Source organism: Parasteatoda tepidariorum, chromosome 10, assembly GCF_982258835.1.
Source record: "Parasteatoda tepidariorum strain Cologne lab strain chromosome 10, Ptep-v5.0, whole genome shotgun sequence".
Lineage (NCBI taxonomy): Eukaryota > Metazoa > Arthropoda > Arachnida > Araneae > Theridiidae > Parasteatoda > Parasteatoda tepidariorum.
The window spans coordinates 49,294,595-49,317,015 of record NC_141764.1 but is presented as its reverse complement, the minus strand read 5'-3'; the positions used below and the strand labels follow the sequence as shown (position 1 = coordinate 49,317,015).

Sequence of the window (22,421 nt, the reverse complement as noted above, 5' to 3'; positions counted from 1 at the left end):
TTTTTTGTTGATAATTCTCTAAGAATATTTTAATATTTTAGTTTATTAAGTTTTATTTTTTTAACAACTTATAATGTTATAATGTAGACAGTTAATCGGATGTTACATTTTTTCAATAATATGTAGATTTTTATGAATGGTGTTAGAAATTTTAAATAAATAAAGGGCTCCAAAAATCCCTTATCTTTGATTAAATAATTTCAAAAATCAGTGAATAACTTTTATCTTCTTTATGATATTCTGAAAATAAGATATATTTTTATCGATATTATATCACAATTTATAAGCAAATGCATAAGCATTTTTTGTTTTAAAAATATATCAGAACTTTAAAACAACAGAAATTTGATCAGACAGTTATAACTTGATCAGACAGTTGGCCCTACACCAATAAAAGGAATCTGGAAATTTGGGAATCGGGAATGGCGTAACCAATCTAGACAAATCTAGAATTTTTAATTTAAAAATTACATAATAAGAAGACTCGTTATAAATGTTCATGTAGAAAAATTTTTGAAAAACTTTTCTCGGAATTTTCATTTTCAGATTTGCCGCCTATGTAAACTTTGGGTCGTAGTCAAAAATTGTTGTATTTTTTCTTTGTAACGACTGAAATTTGGAAAATAGAAATTGGTTTAAATAATTTTTTACATTTTTAGCCCGTATTAACTTTTTCAACATATTATAGCTCATATTAATGACCGTTTTTGTAAGGTTTTATAAACGGTTGAAATATAAGATTTCAACAATGTAAGTCAATATTAGCAGCTAAATTTTTTATTAGCAGCTAAATTTTCAAATTTTTTTATGATTCAATTTACAAGTTTAATATGCGTGGGCACAAGAGAAAATATTGATCTACTCCAATATTTTAATCTTTTTTCCGCTTTTTCGCAGGTCAAATTGTTGGTCAGTAAGGGTATAAGCGAACGAAGAGATCTGAAAAGAACTACGCTAACAGTTATGTGATTTAACGAACAATAGAAAACAAGGAGCATTTCTTTAATATATTTAAAATTAAATTGAAAAGAAATCGAATAATTAAAACAAAGTTATCGAATTAGGTTGTGATGACATGAGCAAGTAAAGAAATTTCAAAAGAACAGGCTGTGCACTTCCAAACGTGGGAGCAACAGCAAACAAGGAGAATTCCTTGTACCACAGTACCTTTGCAAAACATTTTTTAAATAAAGATATAATCACTCATTTTGTGGATGCTTTATATGCTCATTTAACTTATAATCGATAATTTATCTTCAAAAAATAATTAAACTGTTATTTTTTTTTAAAAAAATTTTAAAAAAATTGAAAACATTCAAAATTTTTAAATCCTTAAGGCTTTTTTATTTTAACATATTTTCAACAAAAATAATTTCTTCGTGCTTACAATATTCATCCTAATAATTTTGTTCATTCATTTGTTAATATATCAATTAGAATATTTTTTATAGATTATTTTGTGAAAAAGTAGAAAAAAAAAAGGTTAAAAATTCCTGTTTGGTATATATAACATGCTGCAAAAGTTTTAATACCTCATAAAATACTTATTCCATGAACAGTTTAAATAAGTGTATTATACTTAAGATAAAAAAGTTTACTTTAAAGCTTTGTCTTAAATAGAAAAAAATTCCTTAAGGATTTAATTAAGATTAAAACACTAAATCATCATCTATGAGAAAAAGCACTTTAAAGTTTGTCTGCTGAGCAAGTTTCTGTATTAGGACAATCTAAAATCATTCATAACTTTTTTTAAAAATGTAGATAGAGAGATGATTTTTATTTTAATGCTTTTGAAATAGTTTGAAGTTTTATTATAAGCAGTAAAAATGTTTTTTCGACATTTTGGTCATTTTTTAGGTACTGTGACCCTTTAATACATTTGAAATAAAATTCAAAAGAAATCAAATTATTAAAATTGAAGTATAAACTTAGGGTGTGGTGACATGAGCTATATATATAGCAAGAGGAATAGAAAAGATCAGCCAATGCGCTTCAGTGGGTTTGTGAGTAATTTAATTTAATGAGTAATTTAATTTATTTCTTTAATTTAAAGCAAAACATTTCACAGTGAAGAATACCGTTTTCAGAAATTTTTTTACAGCCAATATTTCTTTCAAACTCATTTACCAAATTTTTGTTAATCCTATATTTAAATACAAATTTTTTAACCCTGTAGTTTTAAATAGCATAGGTTATTACACCTTGTATTTAAACTTACATTTTTTGAGTTGAAAGTTTTATGAGTTTCGCAAGCGTAATTCAAAAAAACTTTTTCAAATTCGTAATTTCCAATTATAAGAAAGAGATGGCATGCAGTGGATAAAATTTAAACCAGACTAAAAAAAATTTTCAACTCTTTTTCTCTTTCCTCTAATCTCAGATCTTACAAATAAATTTTAAAACTTTTATTACATAAATTCGAAAAAAAATGAATGAGAAAAAAATATTTTATTTCTCAAATATAAAAATAAAGTGGTGAAACTAGAAATCTTTTTTTTTCTTTTATACCATCGAATATATAACATATTTATTCTGTTCCATTACAAAGTGCACTTTTATTTCACATTATATATTATTTTCATTATTTTTTTTATTTTTTTTTTATTTATTTTTTATTTATTTATTCAGTATTACTCAGCAGACTTCATTAACGCAATAAAATAATTCCTTTGTAGAACATTTTTTTATCCACAATTCGGATTAAAAAAGCAACATTCATTAATGTTGAAATAGAAAATGATTGGCTTAAATAGAAACATAAAAAAAAATCATTCAATAATCTTCTTTTAATCCTTATAAGTACTTAGGCAATAAAGAAGTTTTCTTTTAAGAAAAATCGATATAGTTAAAATTAACAACAAACTTAGATTCAAAATCTAAAAGCAAAATAAATTGCTTTTATTTTCAAAGAAGAATGCATTGAAATTTAAAACAATAGTTTTTACTTTACAAAACGAAGTAGTTTATTTTTTAACAAACTAATTAAACAAAATAAACCTTCACGACTTCATTTGTAAAGTGATTATTTATTTTAAAGAAGAAGGGGGCAGGGGAATTGCGAAACGCAAAAATGCAAAAAGGAAAAGAAAAAAAAACATAACTCAAGCAGGTAAGAGTACGTGCCACTTAAAGTAAACAAAATATGTAAATATAGCTGTCTAATGTAACAATAAAAATTGTCTAATACATCTCAGTTGATATTATGCATTAGAAACATAAACATAATGCATATTGTTTAAAGTCAAACATATTACAACTAAAATTCAAAAGCTTTTTTTTAAAAGAATTAAATCTATAGGGACAAGTAATGTTTACTCATTTTTTCATTTTAATTTGAAGTAAAATGCATATTTTTACTTCCAGTCAGTTTCAAAAGATAGTATACATCTCTTTTGTACTATCGAAAAATTCCGGATAAAAAAGTACTGGCTTGGGGCACTTCAGCTAAATCCATTTCACCTTAAAATTCATTTTTACTATGAAATTTTATCCCTTAATTATACTATATTTATTTAATTACAGTGATTCAGTGACTTTATAGTAAATATTACTGCATATATAAAAATTACAGTATATCAGATTCTTTGTTCCGTAAAATTTTACCGTAATTTGATCCGGAATTTTTTACAATATATACCCATTATAACAGCTTTTTCGCGACATTTAATTTTACCTCAAAGTTTTATATTTTAAAGCTATTGAGATATTTTGCTAGGTCGTGATTATAAATTTAAGAAATAGTCTCATTCATAGTGATGCAAAATCGTAAAGGCTATAATTCATATATATATATATATATATATATATATATATATATATATATATATATATATAAATCGGGAGAATGTCGACAGTCACAGGTGAATGTCAACATTCACGTAGTCGCTTGGTGTATGTCCGAAATATTTGCTAAATATCCTTATTTCTGACTCTCACCGGTGAATGTCAACAATCACATAGTCGCTTTGGTGAATGTCCGAAATATTTGTTATATCCAATTTTATATTAATTTATTCGTTAATATTATTGTATTTATTTGATATATTTATATTTATTCTATATTTTAATACTTACTGACGATAGATTAGAAGAAACATCAGTGTTTGGAGTATCGAGCAAACATATACCGGGCAATGGCACTTGACCTTAAAAAAACATCAGTGTAGGGTATACCGGGCAAATGTATACCGGGCAGTGGCACTTAACCTTAAATATTTCGGACATTCACCAAAGCATATTTGTGATTGTCGACATTCACCGGTGAGGATCCGAATGTACAAGAATGCAATGAAATATTCGATCTTTCACCGACGCATTTGGTGTTGTCGACATTCACCTGTCAAAGTCAACAACCACCAATTTCGGTCTTTCGCCGTGACATATATATATATATATATATATATATATATATATATATATATATATATATATATATATATATATATATATATATATATATATATATATATATATATATATATATATATATATATATATATATATATATATATATATATATATATATATATATACTCGTATATGGGGGATTCTCACGAAATATGACAATTTACAGTCTCTTGCTCCAAGATCTAATACTATACTACTAAAAGAACTTTTTTTAAAAAATTTTATTAAATAGCATTGCTGTTAGTATTTTAAAATGACCTTGTACTAGCATTGACTGTTTAGTATAGTTAAAAAAATTAATTGAATTTCAAAATGTCACTTTACTGGTATGTCACAATTAATATTTTCAATAATAACCAGCTTCAAAACTTCCATAAATTTTTCAATATCTAAATTTTTTTTATCTCAACCATTGCAAGCATTTCTATAATATATGCAGATAGTATTATTTCCAAAAACTTTGCTGAAAATAATTTTTTATGCCAATAATTTGTTTGTCACAAGAAAATCTGTCATTTTCCTAGCTACTTTTATTTAGTGATTTATAACCAAAATAGATAGCGTCAGCAATCAATATCTTATGTTAATAGATTGATTAGAATACCCTTCTATCTGAACACGTCTTATAGCATGAATAAAGTGCCAACTTTCTGCTTCAAAACCTATTTTAAAAAAATTTCTATGTGAGTAGGATTTTATGTTGTCATTTTCCTGTCTTCTTGAAATCATTAATAACATAAACTACATAGATTTACCTGAGATATTTCCAAAAATCCTGCTGTTTTCGGTGAAATGTAAGCATCCTAGGCCGAAATGTTAAATTAAAGTAAAGTTAAATACTATAAAATGGCAAATTGTCATCATCCTGGCTTGTGAATGCCACGACATTGAAACAGCTACCAGAAAATTTTTTAAGCAGTTGAATGTAAAGAGAGAAAGCAAATATTAACCTAATACCAAATTTATGCAAGATTGTAATATGCTTGAATGTAATCAAAGTTATTTTTTTAATTTAATGATTGGTTATTATACACAATTTTATTCTGCACATATCAGCAACAAAAACATTTTTGATTCTTTCTACAGTGGATAAAAGAATTACTTAAAGAATTCATGGTCCATCTAACGCAAAGGCTTAAGTTGAGTTACTTACTATACGCTTAAAATTACTGTTTTTTTAACTTGTAAGTTAATATGTCATTTTCCTGGCATTTAAAATTTAATGAATTTCTATTTTATTTTTTTTTCTTGAGCAAATGTCAATAAACTACACTGCTGTCTGTAAGATATTAATAAATATATCTAAATAAATATACAAAAAAAAATTTGTGTATTTAATAAATATACAAAAAATAAATATACAAAAAAAATTTAGATTATTTTAAGGACTTTAAGTTTGAAGAAATTTTTTGTTCCGAATTGTCATGTTTCCAAAGAATCACCCATATAGCAGATTTTTTTTTGAAAAAAAAAATTCCTGAAATACAAATTTAAACTTTACATTTAAAGTACTAGTGCTCATATTATTTATATTTGATCGTAACAGTAAAATAAGCTTTCATTTTTATAATAATAAAAATAGCTAATTTTATTTTTTTTTACATTTGAAAAATCTGTTAATATTCTAATTCATTTATTTCCTTTCTTAGTGTTTTGAAAAAAGGAATGCTGTAACATATTTTTGTTCGTTAAATATTGCTTCTTAGAATGTAAGGAAATATCCTAATGCTTTTAGCAAATAAAATGTCCCAACTGAAATTAATATTGATTAAGTTACTTTATAAAATTAAGATAAGTGCTATCTTGAGAAAGTTTTCCTTTTTTTTCTTACTGGAACAAACTTGCCGTCGCTGTGTGCTATAGAAATTTGCTTCAGCCTTTAGTCAAAAGAATTAATTTCATTTATTTTTAACGGTATAAGGAAAAATAGTAAAGCTAATATATTTTTATATATATGATGAAAATATAATTGTTGCCTAATCATATCTTTCATTCTCATTGGATAGAAAAATCTTATGATATGGCCATTATTAAACAAAGAAAATCAAGATATTTTTTGCTGTTATAAAAATAATGAGCATAAAAATAATGAAAGTTATAACGATAATTACCTGTAAGTTATTTAACTATCTCTTATTTAACGGTATATTTACAAGGTAATATTTATTTATACCATTCTTAATATTATTATTCTCTGGTATTATTAGGTTTTTGACTTAGAATATAATTCAAAATTTATGTTCTATTCCCTTAAAGTAATCGCATGACATCCACCATATTATACAATTTTTATGACATTGGTATTTATTTACGATTTCACTACTATAAAATAATGAAAATAAACTTTAAAAAAAAGCACATTTAAAATAGAATAGAATGGGAGATAATTAAATTTAAATTGTAAATTTACTGAGTTATATTTCTAATTGCATACCTGCAAGTGACGTCATCGTAAATAAATTTTAGCATGTGTCGATTCAGAAGCCAATCAGGTTCGACAAGCACGTGTGACGTCTTTCACAGGTATCCAATTAAATCTGATTTAAATCACATGGTTAGGCATAATCACTTGGTTAGGCAATCAAAAAAGAAAACTATTTTAAGCTATAAAATAATGTTAAGATTTAACTTTTCACCCTATTGCTGAATAAACTTCTTGGCAAAAAATTTTTAACAAGTTTTTACAGTTTTTATAGCGTATAAGAAAGTCAAAAATAAGTTTGTTGATGAAATTGCTTTGGTAACTAAGTAAAACTATTAGATTTAAATTTAACTAAGCAAACTTTTCGGTTTATTGGAATAAAATTTGAATTAAAAGAATAAAAATGTTAGGATCTTTTAATTGGATACGTGCAGTGACGTCACTCGTGGGTCAGTCAATTAGGTTAGACACACACGCTTGACGTCGCCAGCAGTTATCCATTTAAATCTGATCCGAAAATAGATTCAGAATGATAATTAATCCAAGCCATAAGGCTGTAACGCTAACACGCCATGCACAACCACGTGATTCGACACAACCATGTGATTATTTGTAAGTATACCCAATTGGATAATTTTTAATATAAATGTGACAATCTGTTTATCTTCAAGAAGAAAAATTTTTGCAAAGTATTGGGAAAAATTTTGGGATTATTTAATTAGATACTTGCAAGCGACATCAAGCATGGGTCAGTCAGTTAGGTTCGACACACACACTTGACGTCACTAGCAGGTATTCGCTTAAATATAATCCGAAAATTGTCTTAGCGTGATAATTAATAAAAGCCATAAAACTGTAACGTTAACACGTCATGCACAACCACGTGACACAACCAAGTTAACACAAACATGTAATTAGTTGCAAGTATACCCAATTGGATAATTTTTAATATAAATTTAACAATATATTTATCGTCAAGTAATCAACAATTTTTGCTTAGCAATCTGGAGTTGAAAATGGCGAGTTGAAGTCATTCTTAAAATCGTAATTTCAGATTATATTTTTTGCAATATTCATATTTTTTGACAAATATTCTACTATTCAACTGTACCAAAAAAAAGTATTTTTAGATATTGTCAAGAAAAAAAAGTTAAAGACAGCGAATTACATTGAAAAACAAAATAATATTTTAAAGAAATAAAGCTTAGTTAAATTACTGAAAAAGTGATTTAAACTTGAAATAAATAAAACTCTCTTAAAAGCAATGTAATCAACACTTCATAATCGTGACAAATCGATAAACAATTTTTAGCAAATGAAAGTTTTATTTCCTTAACGAACTAATTTGAAAGGGTTTAGTAATATTAATATTTATTTTCTGTCGACAGAAGTTTTAAGGCTCAGTTTCCAAACTAATTCTGCAGGGTCTTTGAAATTTTCGTGTAAAAGGATTTAAGTCTAGGATAAAAGCATAGAATTTGAACGTAGAGGAAATTTCAGATGAGTGATTTTTCGTTACAGTTACAGTGATAATTTTCACTAGTTAAAATGCTCTAGAGGCGTAAAAGTTAGTTGGAAACATTGTGTTCTTCAAACGATTATTTATTCTGTAAAAGAATAAATTATTTGACGAGTATTTCAAAAGAATATTTTAAAATTGATTTATAGAATCAGACTGAATTTTTATTTCGAAATTTAATATTATAAAAGAATTAAACTTCATTTAACTCTTATTTGCACATTTCAACATGATAAACAGCGTAAAAAGATTTCAAAGACCAATCTTTAGAAACTGGTTCCAATTTTGTGAAGCAAGTATAAAATTATAAAATAATTAATCTTTTTTACACGTTTTAACGTGATGAGCAGATTAAAAGTGTCCCTAAATTCAAAATCCGGGGGGAAAAACGGATAACTTTGAATAACTTCTGATTTAATGATCAAATCTCAAGTTCTAGGACGTGATTCTTCACGTTTTAGAACTTCTTCACGTTATAGTTCCTGAAAATCAAATTTTGAAAATGCAATTTATCAGAACTATTCGACTGATTTTACTCAAATATTATATATTTCCATGTACAATTACGTTATTTAAAATGTTGTATTAAAAATTGTATGCTTAACTTGAAACTCTAAATTTTTTTTGACAATTATTTTAAAAATAATAAAAAACAATAAATATTTACTAAAAGTTTTATTTTTGCATGGAATTATTGTTGGATGAAAAAATTTTATAATTATGTGCAAAAATTTTTCAATTCGATTACAATGTTTTCGAGATAAGAAGAACGTAAAAAATTAAATTAACATTAAGGAGATCCCACTTTGCACCGCTCTTCTGACTAATCTATTTTTCCTAGATATAAACTATTTTTCCTAGATTTCCTAGACCCCTTATATTTTGAGAGCTAGAAATCGGAATCTGTCGTAAAAGTAAGTTTTCAGAGAAAGTACGTTTTTGTGTCCGATTTCCTAGCTTTAAAAAGCGTCGACTCTAATTAATTACCAAATTTCAGGTCACCCCCTCGAACCAAAGATTGAGTCCTAGAACGTGAAGATGCGATCATTAAGTCAAAAGTTATTATAAAGTTTAAATCCCTTTCTAAGCGCACTGTACATTTCAAACTTTAACACAATGAGCAGAAACTAATCGATAAAAACTGATAAATTATATTTGTAGCTAGTTGAAAGAATAAAAGATAAATCTTCATTTAACTTTTTTTGACACATTTCATCGCGATCAGCAGAATAAAAGTATCTTCAAAACATATCTATAAAAAAATCTTCAATCTGATTTCCTCGAATTAAAATTATTCGAGAATTAATCTTCATCCTTATTGTCATATTTTATCATGATAAGCCAAGATAAAAGTATTTTTAATATTTTACATAAAGAATGCTTTATTTAACTATTCAAAATTAAAGTTTAAATCCATGTAAAATCGGCTTAAAAAACAGACTAAGAATCGATCTGATTAACTAATCACCAACTTTTTACGTTACCTAACCCTTAACGGTCCCAAAGTGCTTCAGTTTAACTTCCTAACTAGAATAATTATGTTGATTAATAATAATATTAATTAAAATTTTATAATTAATTCCATTCGAATTAATTGCAAGTATGACAACAATAATTGTGTTAAAAATAATGAAACTATTTTAGCAATCATATGCGCTGCATCGAGCTTAGTAACTAAAAATGCTATACCGCTTTATTTATTGGTCAACTAACCCAATGATGCAAAATTTTTATTAAACATATTTTTCATACTTTTTATATTATTCTGTATTCATTTAGGTGAAAAAAAAAGTAAAATTGTTATTTTTAGCATTTTAATAATTTATAGCTATGAAATACAGTATGAAACACCGTTGTCTTTATCTGTGTTAAAGGTGAAATTTTCCAAAAACAGCTCACTTCCAAAGAATAATTTTTTAAATTTGCACTTATTTACAGTTATTTAGATCTAAGAGAAACAGTTAGTGATCATAAAAATTTCTTTAATTTAAGAAATCAATTATTGATAAAAATTTTAAATATGAATGAAAAACAATTTTCACACAACTTTTTTGGATTTCTTTTTTTGTTTTAGTACAAATATAACTCCGATTATCTATTAATAGGTTTTAGTAACTATTAGACTGTTTTTTATACTTAAAAAATGCCAACAAATATTTTTGCTTGTAATTAGAGCGTCAGAAAAAATATACAAAAGGGACACCGGCTTCGCATCTGCGTCAAAGGGTTAAGGGTTAATATTCATTACGGTTTGATGGATTTACTTCATGTATGTTAATTAATTAAGCATTACAACTGCTTGTTAATTTAGCAAATCATCCAGAAAAACAGTGAAAGAATATTACTTTCAATGGATTCGGATTATTGATTTTCAACATTAGTAGGAGAAGTCGGAATCTAGAAATTAGGGTTCAATAACGCTCAAGAGAATGTTTGAAAACGGAAAAACATATATTTGATGCACCTTGTTGGGTATTTAGTATACTTTACGAATATTAAAAATCGAATATTTACTTGTTATATTAGATATCGATTATTAGCTACCTTCAACGAGCCGATTTCAGTTGTCATGAATAGATTGGTAACCTTATCCATTAAAGGGATTTGCAGTCCCTTGTTAAGGGACTTCATTACATTTGCTATCATTCTTGATTTTAAAGTATGTGGTATTGATTTGTCATTTGCACAGACCTGCTAGATTTTTTTCTATTTGCACCACGTTTTTGTATTTGAACGGTTGTTCAATGATCAGTAACCTGGTGGGCTATCAGTATTCCTGGATGCTCCCTGAGGAGGCGGGTCAGGGTAAAGCTCATATATATACTATAAATGGGAAAAAACCAATAGTCTTCTTCAAGACACATCTATTGGTATATTTTAATGCGATATTTCTGAATAAAGAATAATTATCCTACATAATTGTAATATATATATATATATATATATATATATATATATATATATATATATATATATATATATATATAATACCGCTTTCAACAATGATTGGTAACTCAATCAAATTCGTTATTAATCTAATTTATTATTTCGAAGCATCTAAAAATTGGTTAATTGTGCTTACCCGATTCACGCAGGCTTACAATATTTTTAAGCATTTTACTGGCATGTATTTTATATTCTATAACCCGGCGTTGAACAGCCGATCCAATTCTGAGTTTACGACTATCAATATACAACTCCTTAGCGATTAAATTTTGAATCCAACTCAGAAGACAAGAGGACTCTTATATTAAGCAATGGGACAATCCAGCCTTTGTGGAGGAATTTTCGATGGAACTAAACCGCTTTTGAGTAGCATGGAGAAGAAAACTCGAGGAAGAGAGAATTCTAACTCCTGAACCGTGTACAACTGAGGATATTGTACGTTATCACTGTGGTCAGTACGAGCTGGGAGCAGAATTCGTATCAACCAGCCACTGCTAGGATTTGAACCTGGATCCTCTCATATGACTTGCATTAAGGTGATCATTATTAAAATAATGAAGCAGCTACCTGCTGTAAATCAAAGAAACTCCCTGGCCCAACGAAGGCGATGATTTTATTTTTCAAATATTTGCTAATCATTTCATAATTAGAACGTCTTTGTCCAGGTATGCGTATTATGAAAATAAATTATTACATTAATATGTATAAAGCCGTAAAAGTGCCAGAGTTTACGCTCAAATAAATTGTTAAAAACAAGTGGCTAAATGATAGAGAACTTCTCCTAAACTCCCAAGGTATTAAAGTATTATACATCTTTCTCTAACTGTCGGGCCAAAGTAACTTCCATTCCACGGTATCCAATTTGAAAACTTGAAAACAGCGCTTTATTTTATTGAGTTATGATATTGTGTTTTAAATAAGCATAATTTAATTAGCTTATAAAAAAAACGAACATTCTAATTTCAACTTAGAGTAATCTCACACCAACCGCAACGCTAACGAAAAAGTACAGATGTCCAGCAGTAGAAGGTTATAAGTTATAATCCTCTAGCATCGAGTTAACCACTGGAGGTTTTCGTATTTTCTTTTTCAATGTAGAGGTTTGCTCTATTAAAATGGCAATCCCGAAAGCGAATTTTCTCAATATTTTTTCAAATAATACCCTTGTCTTCTGGATTACGTTCAAAGTTTCAAGACTACGGAATTGTACTTTGATGGAGATAAATCTGTAAAAGCTTGACTGTTCAATGCCAGTATTAAATAAAATTAATTAAAATAATAAATGTTCCCTCAGTTACAATATTTTTCAAAGATGTGAATACTGATTTTCTTAATTTTTTTTGAAAACATGACGGTTTATATAGACATATTTTGATTGAAGACATACTGTAGTACATACTTGTATACATACTGCCCACATACTGTTGAAAAAGACTATTTTTCCTAAACACTTTCTACTGTAGAAATTCTAACTGGACATCAGAATTTAATTTTTTTACACAGAATCGAATTTACAATAAATATTACTGAACAACCAATTAAAGAAAATCAAAGGATAAAAAGACAAACAAATCTTAAATTTAATGGTTGTATAATTTATAAGAAGCAAATTAAATAGCTTTAAAGTATGTCTAAGTACATTTAAATATCTCAATATTTGCTTAAATTAATCCTGAATTCACTAAATATTTCGCTTTTCTGAAGATTCCTTTAAAAAATTCCATTTATTATAATTAGAATGAACGATTTTGGTCTAGACAGTTTAAAAACTATTAATGCAAGAATCGAAGCAGCTTTAAAATCATTATAATTTTTCATCAGAAAAGGTCATTAATTAATCAGCTTTTAAAATTCTATGCCATAAATAGATTTAAGTATTTAAAAAATTTATAGATAATTATAATTTTTTGTTTTAAGGCTTAAACAATGTTCTTTTTTGGTCATAGATATAACTACAATATTTGAAATTTGTTGCGAGTTAAAATTTGTGGCGACGTTTGAAAATTCTTGTACGAAAAAAACATCCATCCAATAAAAGACAACTTATTGAAGCTATAATTGATTTTTGGCACCATGTGATTACGAAAGATGAACTCCAAACACTCGTTCACTCCATGAAAAGACGCTGTGAAGCAGAGTTGGCCGTTGATGACAGTAATCGATTACAACTGTAATTGATTACAGATAATTACAGTTATATAATCAATTACTTGTAATCACGATTACAAGTAATCAATTACTTGTAATCGTGATTACAAGTAATTGATCTCTTTGATCTCTTTGACAAGTAATTGATCTGATTGAAACTATAATCGTGATTACAAGTAATCACGATTACATAATGCGTGATTACATTAACTTTAAGTTTTATGTAATCACGATTACAAGTAATCAATTACTTGTAATCGTGATTACAACTTTCAAAAAATTTTGATTACAGCTGTAATTATGATCACATCTTTGATTACAGTAATCAATTACTTGTAATCATGATTCCAAGTAATTGCGATTACAAGTAATCACAACAAAACCGATTACGAGTAATTATGATTGCAAGTAATCAAAATATATGATTACATGTAATCATGATTACATGTAATTTGATTGCATGCAATTGTGATTACTTGTAATCAAGCTATACGATTACAAGTTATTACGATTGTATACTATAGTCAAATTTTTTATGTAAGTATTCATGTGTTTACATATTTTTATGTACATAGAATATTCGCACGCATGAACGCGCAATTTGCGATTCCTATACATACAATGAAGGCACAAACGTTGTTTGTACGTACAATATTCATAATTATATTGTAATATACTTAATGCAATGCGCATATGCTTAGTACATATAATTATGCATTTATGATACATGTACGCATGTATGTTAGTTTGTACAAAAAGGCAATGTTTTGTATCTTTGTATACATAGACAATGTATGTATGAACGTAAATGAAAATAATGTTTATGCGTTTGCATGCTTTTATGTACTTAAATACATATATTGTATAAATTTACGATAATACACGTATGTATATAAAATTGTACGTATTTACGTACAATATGTAAGAATGTTATTTAAAGGTGCAATATATGCACATAGCTGCGTAAATAAAATGCGTACATGTATACATGCATATTTATATGTACATTGATATATGTGCAGGCAAAGTATGTACTTATGTACAACTTACGTATGTACTTGTATAACTACATACTTTGTTAATACTTATGCGCATGTAATGCATGGATGTATAAAAAAATAGTTATATGCACAATGTACGCATGTACATACAACGTATACATGTACATAATTACAAGTAATGTACAAATACATGCGTACATTTAAATATATGTAATTACAATATGCACATACATTGTGCATACATTAAAAAAATTTATATGAGTAAAGTTATTAAAATTTGTTTTAAAATTTATTCTAAGGTATATGAAACTCGACCTCATATTTTTAGAAAGCAAACGATAGTTTTATTTTGAATTTCTAAATATTAATTGCACACATAAAAATTACCGTTTTTCTTACCATTTAAAAAATTTCTATGAATCATGCATTATTTTATAAAAAAATAAATCTGTATTGTCAAACATTTCATGAAAATACCTGAAAATAATTTTTTATTCAGAAAATTTCAAAATGATATAGAACAATTAAAACTGAAAACTAAATTTAAATATCGTTTGATTTTGTCATTTAACTTGCTTGAGTCATTAAAAGTTAACTTACATGCATTTTATTTATTGCATTGTACACATATTTAGACATAAATGTAATGTACATATGTATACGTGTAATGTATGTACATACATTCCTGTATTGTACGTGCATATATAGTACATATGGATACGCATACATGGAACATACGTGTATTGTACATGTGTGGATACATTCATTGGACATATATACATAGCACCATATGCATAGATAGGGATAGCATGCATGTACACATGTAAAATTTGTACGAAAGAATTATGCCCAATATATTTATGCACATATGTACTGTATATGTACACACATATGTACATTATATGAACATTATATGTTCATTTCATCATATGTACATTATATGAATATACTTCTGTACGCTATATGTATATACATATGTACAATATATGCATCTCAAATGTGTGTATGTACGTACGTTATGCATGTCGAATGTATGTATGAATATATGTTAAATATAAATACGCCCAATGTACGTACAATCGTACACAAATGTATAATGCATATTTGGATACATACATTGAGCTTGAACATATTATGTATATGTACATAAATACACTGGACATGCATATCATGTACTTGTATACATACATATATTGTACATCCAACAGATATACCTATATTGTACATGCATACATATATTATACTGTTCATAAATAAATTGCACATGCATGCATGGGACATACATTGTACAGACAATGTATGTATGTTCGTACAAACACAAGTACTTGTATATACATGCGTACATGAACATAGATATACATTTTACATACACAAATATTTGCATAAAATGCATATATTCATTGTGCATAAATGTACATGTCTACATTGTTTGCACATACATACGTAATTATTATCTATAAACATACGTACATATATTTTATACCTACAATATATATGTATGTACATGTGTGTGAAACTAAAATGTCTGAACATATGCACTAGATAAAATCATATGCACATACATTTTAGTTACATTCATTTGTACGTATACAAATACGTACAAAATGCAGTACATGTTAATACGTGCAAAATGTATCATTATAAAATACATTCTACCATCTACTGTAAAATATAATCATTTATAAGACAACAATAGTCTTGTAATCGTGTATTTAGATTACATGTAATCATAATTACATGTAATCAAATTACATGTAATCATGATTACATGTAATCATATATTTTGATTACTTGTAATCATAATTACTCGTAATCTTTTTTGTTGTGATTACTTGTAATCGCAATTACTTGGAATCATGATTACAAGTAATTGATTACTGTAATCAAAATTGTAATCATGATTACAGCTGTAATCAAAATTTTTTGAAAGTTGTAATCATGATTACAAGTAATTGATTACTGTAATCGACTATGTAATCATGATTACAGCTGTAATCAAACTTTGTAATCACGATTACAAGTAATTGATTACTGTAATCAATATTGTAATCATGATTACAGCTGTAATCAAAAATTTTCGAAAATTGTAATCATGATTACAAGTAATTGATTACTGTAATCAAAAAATGTAATCGATTACATTTTTGGCCAACTCTGCTGTGAAGCTGTCTTAAAAAATAAGGGTCATCCTACGGGGGTAGAAAGTAACCTTACTTTCTACCTTTTAGTTTTACTACAAATTTAGGGTATTATTCGTGCGTGCAGTGGCGTAGTTAGAAAAACAGTAACACCTAGTAATATCTTTCTAACAGAGAGATTTCTCAAAGCGTATATAACTGGCTTTTTTTTAATGCTAACACCATTTGAGTTTCACGATGTTAGTGCTTGAAAATTTTCCAACAAATCACTGTATAACTAAAAGGGAAAAAAGAAAGTTAACATTACGAGTAGCCTAAGGCAAGTGCTTTGAAAAATATAGCTACACTGTAAGAAATTGCTGTAATTTTTACAGCAACTTTTGATGCATTTTTACAGCACCAGTATTGTAATGACAATTGATAAAAGTTTTCGGTTGTTTTTAGTCATGTGTGCCAGACAACCAATCAAAACGATTAATGCCGACTGAAATCGTTTGCTGCCATTTTTGTTTGATTTTAAAACATTTGACGTGGTTAGCTTATAGTTTTTATATTATGTTAATTAACTTTTATATTGCGATAGCGGTGCTGATTAGAAATCAATTAAATTCTATTAAAACTGATGGAATTTCCAGTTTCTGAAGCGAAAATTTTATTCACGAAGCTGGAAAACTGAAAAAGAACATCAGTCATGTGTGCCAAATAACCAATCAACACGATTAAAGCCGACTGAAATCGTTTGCGGCCATTTTTGATTGATTTTAAAGCATTTGACGTGGTTAGCTTGTAGTTTTTACATTGTGTTAATTAACTTTTATATTATGGTAGAGGTGCTGATTAAAAATCAATTAAATTCTATTAAAACTGATGAAATTTCCAGTTTTTGAAGCGAAAATTTGATTCGCGAAACTGGAAAACTGAAAAAGAACATCAGTTATTTTAATTATGCTATACGAAAAGCTTACTTAAAATAACTGAATAGATTAATTGTCCCAGAAAATTGCACCGATTGTCAAATGAGTTCTTATATTTTTATCTATAATTTTTCAACGTTAATTGTGCAGAATTCATTAATTTTTTTACTATGAGTTAATTAAAACTTTCAGCTTTCAAGATGATTAAATTTCCAGGCAGAAACAACTTATTGCGATAAAAGTAAAAAAGTGTACAGTATATTTAATTGCAATATTATTTGTACACAAGTACGAGTGCGCAATATTATTTAAGAATATTTTATATTTCTATAATATACTCTTATTTTTATTGAGGTCAAATAAAAACTACAGCATTTAGATACAGCTGCACATTTTGATCGTATAAAAATTGTAATTAATTTTACATTTAATTTTTGAATCGCTAGTAAAACATGCCAGGCTAGTTAGTAACTATAAATTGATTTATTCTTGGCGTTATTATTAATTAAATTGAAGTTACCTTATATTAAAATACTTTAATTTTTTGTAAGTTGAGTTATATGTCTACAAATTTATTCGATAAAATTTTTTGCAATTAGATTATATTAAAATTGTTTACAATAAATTTACATTTGTATTTCACTTGTCATCACTTGTGTATTTCGCTATATAATTATACACATGTCAGTATTTATAATTTTATCAATTACTTTGATTATCTATTTTTATGTATATAGTTTAATAAGGTATGTTTATGTACATGTTCAATAATGTAACTTTATGTACACTATAAAAAAACTATGAATTTAAGAGCAAAATTTGCTACCAGCAACAAATTGTAAAATTTACAAGGCTGCTTTTAATATTTCAGTAGACAGATGTAAGTTCAAATTATGACAATTCGACTGATTTTTCTGATAATCCATTAGATACATAATTAAATGGTCTGTTTAGATTTTATTATTCATAATAGTTACAATCAAACAGTAATTATGTATTTACACATTATAGAGAAACATAATCTTAAATATTAAATTAAAAAAAAGTAAATGTTTAATTCAAGAGCTCTTTTATTAAAAAATGAACTGCGTCAAATTGCTTTCATTAAATAACCCGACACCTATTTTTATTAATCATTAAAACTGAAAAAAATTCATTTGTGTTTGAAAATAACAGATAAGGAAGAAGTTCTGCTGTAAGAAAAATATTTCCGAACAAATCCATCAATTCATATTTTAACCATCCCCTTTTTATTAAAGATTCATAACAATAAAAAATTTTAATGAATATTCAAAACTAAGAATATTTTGCTGAGATAATTACTTTTTTATTAATTATAAATTATATCTATCGAAATTTTTATACAAATAAACGGAATAATATTTTCGCTTTTATTCATCATTTTTTTTCAATGAGTGAAAAGTATTAAAATATTCCAATTATTTATTTATTATTTGAATTATGTTTTTATAAACAATTTTATGTGTGTATTTTGTTTCAAAACTTACATTAGTTTAAATTCCATGCTTTATTTCAAAAATAATAGGTTTTGAAATAAAAAAAATTATATTAACTCATGAATATTCAAATAAAGCTTATATACATTCCGTAAGAAAACAATTTATTTAAAAGGAAAAAGCATTATTCTATGAATATTTATAAAATATTAATAAGATAATATTTTATAATAAATAATTATAAAATATTATTTAGACGCTTGTTTAGATAAATGAATTTTATAATTGCATGCAAAATTGTTTTGATTTATTTAAAATTTTTCCGAGATGTGAGTGGACTCATCATATGTAATTAATTGTAAGGGGTCCAAATTACTAACACATTCTCAAAATGACCCCCTCAATTTCTGAACTGCGGCTACAGGCAATATTTTGATAGCCAAAAATCCAAATCTGTGGAAAAAACAGTATGTTTATACATAAAAAAAACTAGGTTTAATATCTGATTCATTCATTAAATAGCAAGTTTAAATTCAACTCTTTTAGCCATTTGTTTAAACACTTAATGTACGAAAATTCGATCTGTAGTACAAAAGATTTTCAAAGTGATACTATCTTTTCGGCTCAATGTACAGCTTTTAAACTCAAGCAATGAAAAAAAAATGCCTTCAAATCGCAAAATTTGCTGCTTACTTTGCTTTAGTAAGTGTGTACATTTTTTCTCCATCGAAAGCGTTCAATTAATATTATTGCTATTTTGATTTACAAGTAAATTTCTATAAGTAAATTTTAATATGCTCGAACATTTTTCTTGTTGAGAATTACACTGGGACAGATTAAAAAGTCAAAGTAATCATGTATAAATTTCGCTTAAGTATTTTATTTATATTAAATTTAAATTTCAAAGTCAAATTCTTAAAAGAAATGTTAAATAATTAAAAATAATAATAATTACTGTTAAAATGTCAAAATCGTAGCGTATTTTATTTCAGGGGTACAATAGTGATATGAAATTTCTAAAAAGTTTAAATCAAATTTCCAGAAAAGGATTCAAAATAAAGTTTCGACTACCTTTAAAGAGAAGATTAGTCACTATTTTTATATTAAGAATTTTTAAAAGATTAGAGATCGCATCAGGCAAAAGATTTTTTTTTTAAATAATAGGAAAAAGTATGTTGATCATAAATACATTATTATATGCGTAAGCACGTTTTGCAATTATTTTGAAATATGAGTGTAACAAATTAGAAGAAAAAAATAGATTTCTTTTTATCGCAAAAATGTATTTGACATTTGGTAGTTTATAATTCTAAAAATGTATTGATAAAATTCTTAAATGACACAGTCATGACCCATATTATAGCGATGCATACGTGCTTACAATAACAATAAAAAAAAATAGCGCCAAAATATTTTATTTGTTTACATTTCGAATAATTTAGACCTTAATAATCAACATGACCTGGGGGGAGGAGTTTATTAACCACTTTATTTTAACTATGCTTTAACTATGTTTTAACTATTTTTTCTTATTTTACTTTTCAAGACATGCTTAGTTTAAGACTTCAAATTTAATCACTGTATTATTTTATAAAATCACGCTGTTTTGTTGGCTAATTATAATGTTATTCTCTCTAAATAATATATTTCATTATTATATATATATATATTGATAATATATTCAATATATTAATTATATATTTTATTATATTGTTCAAAATTACAACTACATGAAAATCTAATTATTATTTATAATATTTTATATGAATACTTTGATCGTAATTATAATTTTTATTATAAATAATAATATTGTTGAGCGCTAATTGAATTATAGTTTGCAATAAAAACAAATTTCATTACTCTAGAAAATTAATTTTATTTAAAATTTTGCCACCAAAAGTGAAAAAAAAAATTATTCAGCTGTGAATTATGCTTCGTACAATTCAAACGTGTTTTTTCTTTCAACGTATACTAATTATAATTTTTATCATGAGTTGAAATTCTTGTATTTTTACTTCTCGTTTAGAAGTAATAACTCTTTCAATAAATTGCGCCAAATGACATAGTAAAAATATTTATTCTTTTTAGCTGCAATAAATTTTCATGAAAACAATGTCAGACGTCATCACGTTGTATTTTTATAAACGCCAATCGTTATTTTACGACAAAATCTTAAATTAAAAACTGAAAAAACTGTTGAGAGTTGTTTAGTTTTAGAGAAAGTTTTACTCACGTGGTACACGCCGCATGAGGTACAAGTTCCGTTCGTAAATTATTAATATCACTTTTTTTTTTCAGTTTATTTTCATAGGCTTTTTAGAGCTGATTTATTTTTGTAGTCGTCTCACCGTCCTCTGAAGTTCTTTGTTTTATTTTCACCTGCTAGTTTTCATATGGTTGAAAAGAGAGAACTTAACTTCTCTCGCCAAGAAAAACCATTCTTAACTGCATGCAAGACATCAATAGCATGCAGAGAGCGTGAAGAGTTGCAAGTTGGATTTGGCGAAAATGCTGCTGGAAATCCATCGCCAAACAGCAAATCGAGTCATTGACTTTTTGCGTTTTAGGTAAATGGGATTATTCCTCTTTTTCTGCTTTTTGTGTAGAAATCCAGTGGATAAAAGGCTTTAAAAGATTAATGGATTTATTTTCTTCATTGTGCTTAATATAAATTTCATTTTCCATTTAAATTCGATAGTATTTTTAATAAATAAGGAACGGCAGTTTCGAATTTTTATTAAATTTTAAATTATTGCATAGATTTTGTTATTTATTATTATTATTATTTTTTGAATTGATTTTTTTTTCACAGTTACAAAATATATTGTTTTTTTTCGCATTTCATACATGATATAATTATATCTTTAGTATTCATGTTATATTCGTTTATGTAAAGAATGTAAGTTTATAATCATAATAAAATTTTTATCTATGGAATATATTTTAATTTGTTCCATATATTTTTGTTTATTCTATACTATTCATTATTTTTTTAAGAATTTAAACACTTTCCATGCATCATATTATTTGTCCATACATTATATAGATAGAATACTATATATCGTTTTATATAATTATATTTCTTTATTAGACAAATGATATCGGTAGGTGTGCAGAACATTATTTTTTACATTGTTATAAATGTATAAATCAAAATAGAAAAAGAATGGTAATAATTATACAATACAAATGCGTAATCAATATATAGATCGTTGCTTTTACTAATTGTAATTTTATAAATAGACATTCATTATTAGATGTTTATTAGCTCGTTTTTGAATCTGTGCCGGTACGATCTTCTAATCAAAATTTCGATCACTTTCTAACTACCTAGAGCACTCAAATCAAAACAAGAAATGTATCTTTATTTTATCGTCTCAGTGAACCGCTTTATTTTACCGGCAATTGGATGCGTGCAATCCGCGTGAGTCAGCCTATCAGGTTCGTCACCACGTGTGGCGTCACTTGC

At 26.4% G+C, this 22,421-nt stretch overlaps 1 protein-coding gene across 2 annotated transcripts in view; it reads right to left on the bottom strand.

Annotated features, from left to right (window-relative positions):
• The window catches only part of Pde11 (Phosphodiesterase 11), a 275,071-nt gene extending 253,655 nt beyond the window's left edge, over nucleotides 1–21,416 (bottom strand). For both annotated transcript variants that reach the window (XM_087154280.1, XM_087154281.1), the window contains exon 1: nucleotides 21,186–21,416. In XM_087154280.1, coding sequence (XP_087010406.1) covers nucleotides 21,186–21,201 — 16 coding nt within the window. In that variant the 5' untranslated portion in view covers nucleotides 21,202–21,416. The remainder of the gene's footprint in view (nucleotides 1–21,185) is intronic.
• Nucleotides 21,417–22,421: the final 1,005 nt, after the last annotated feature.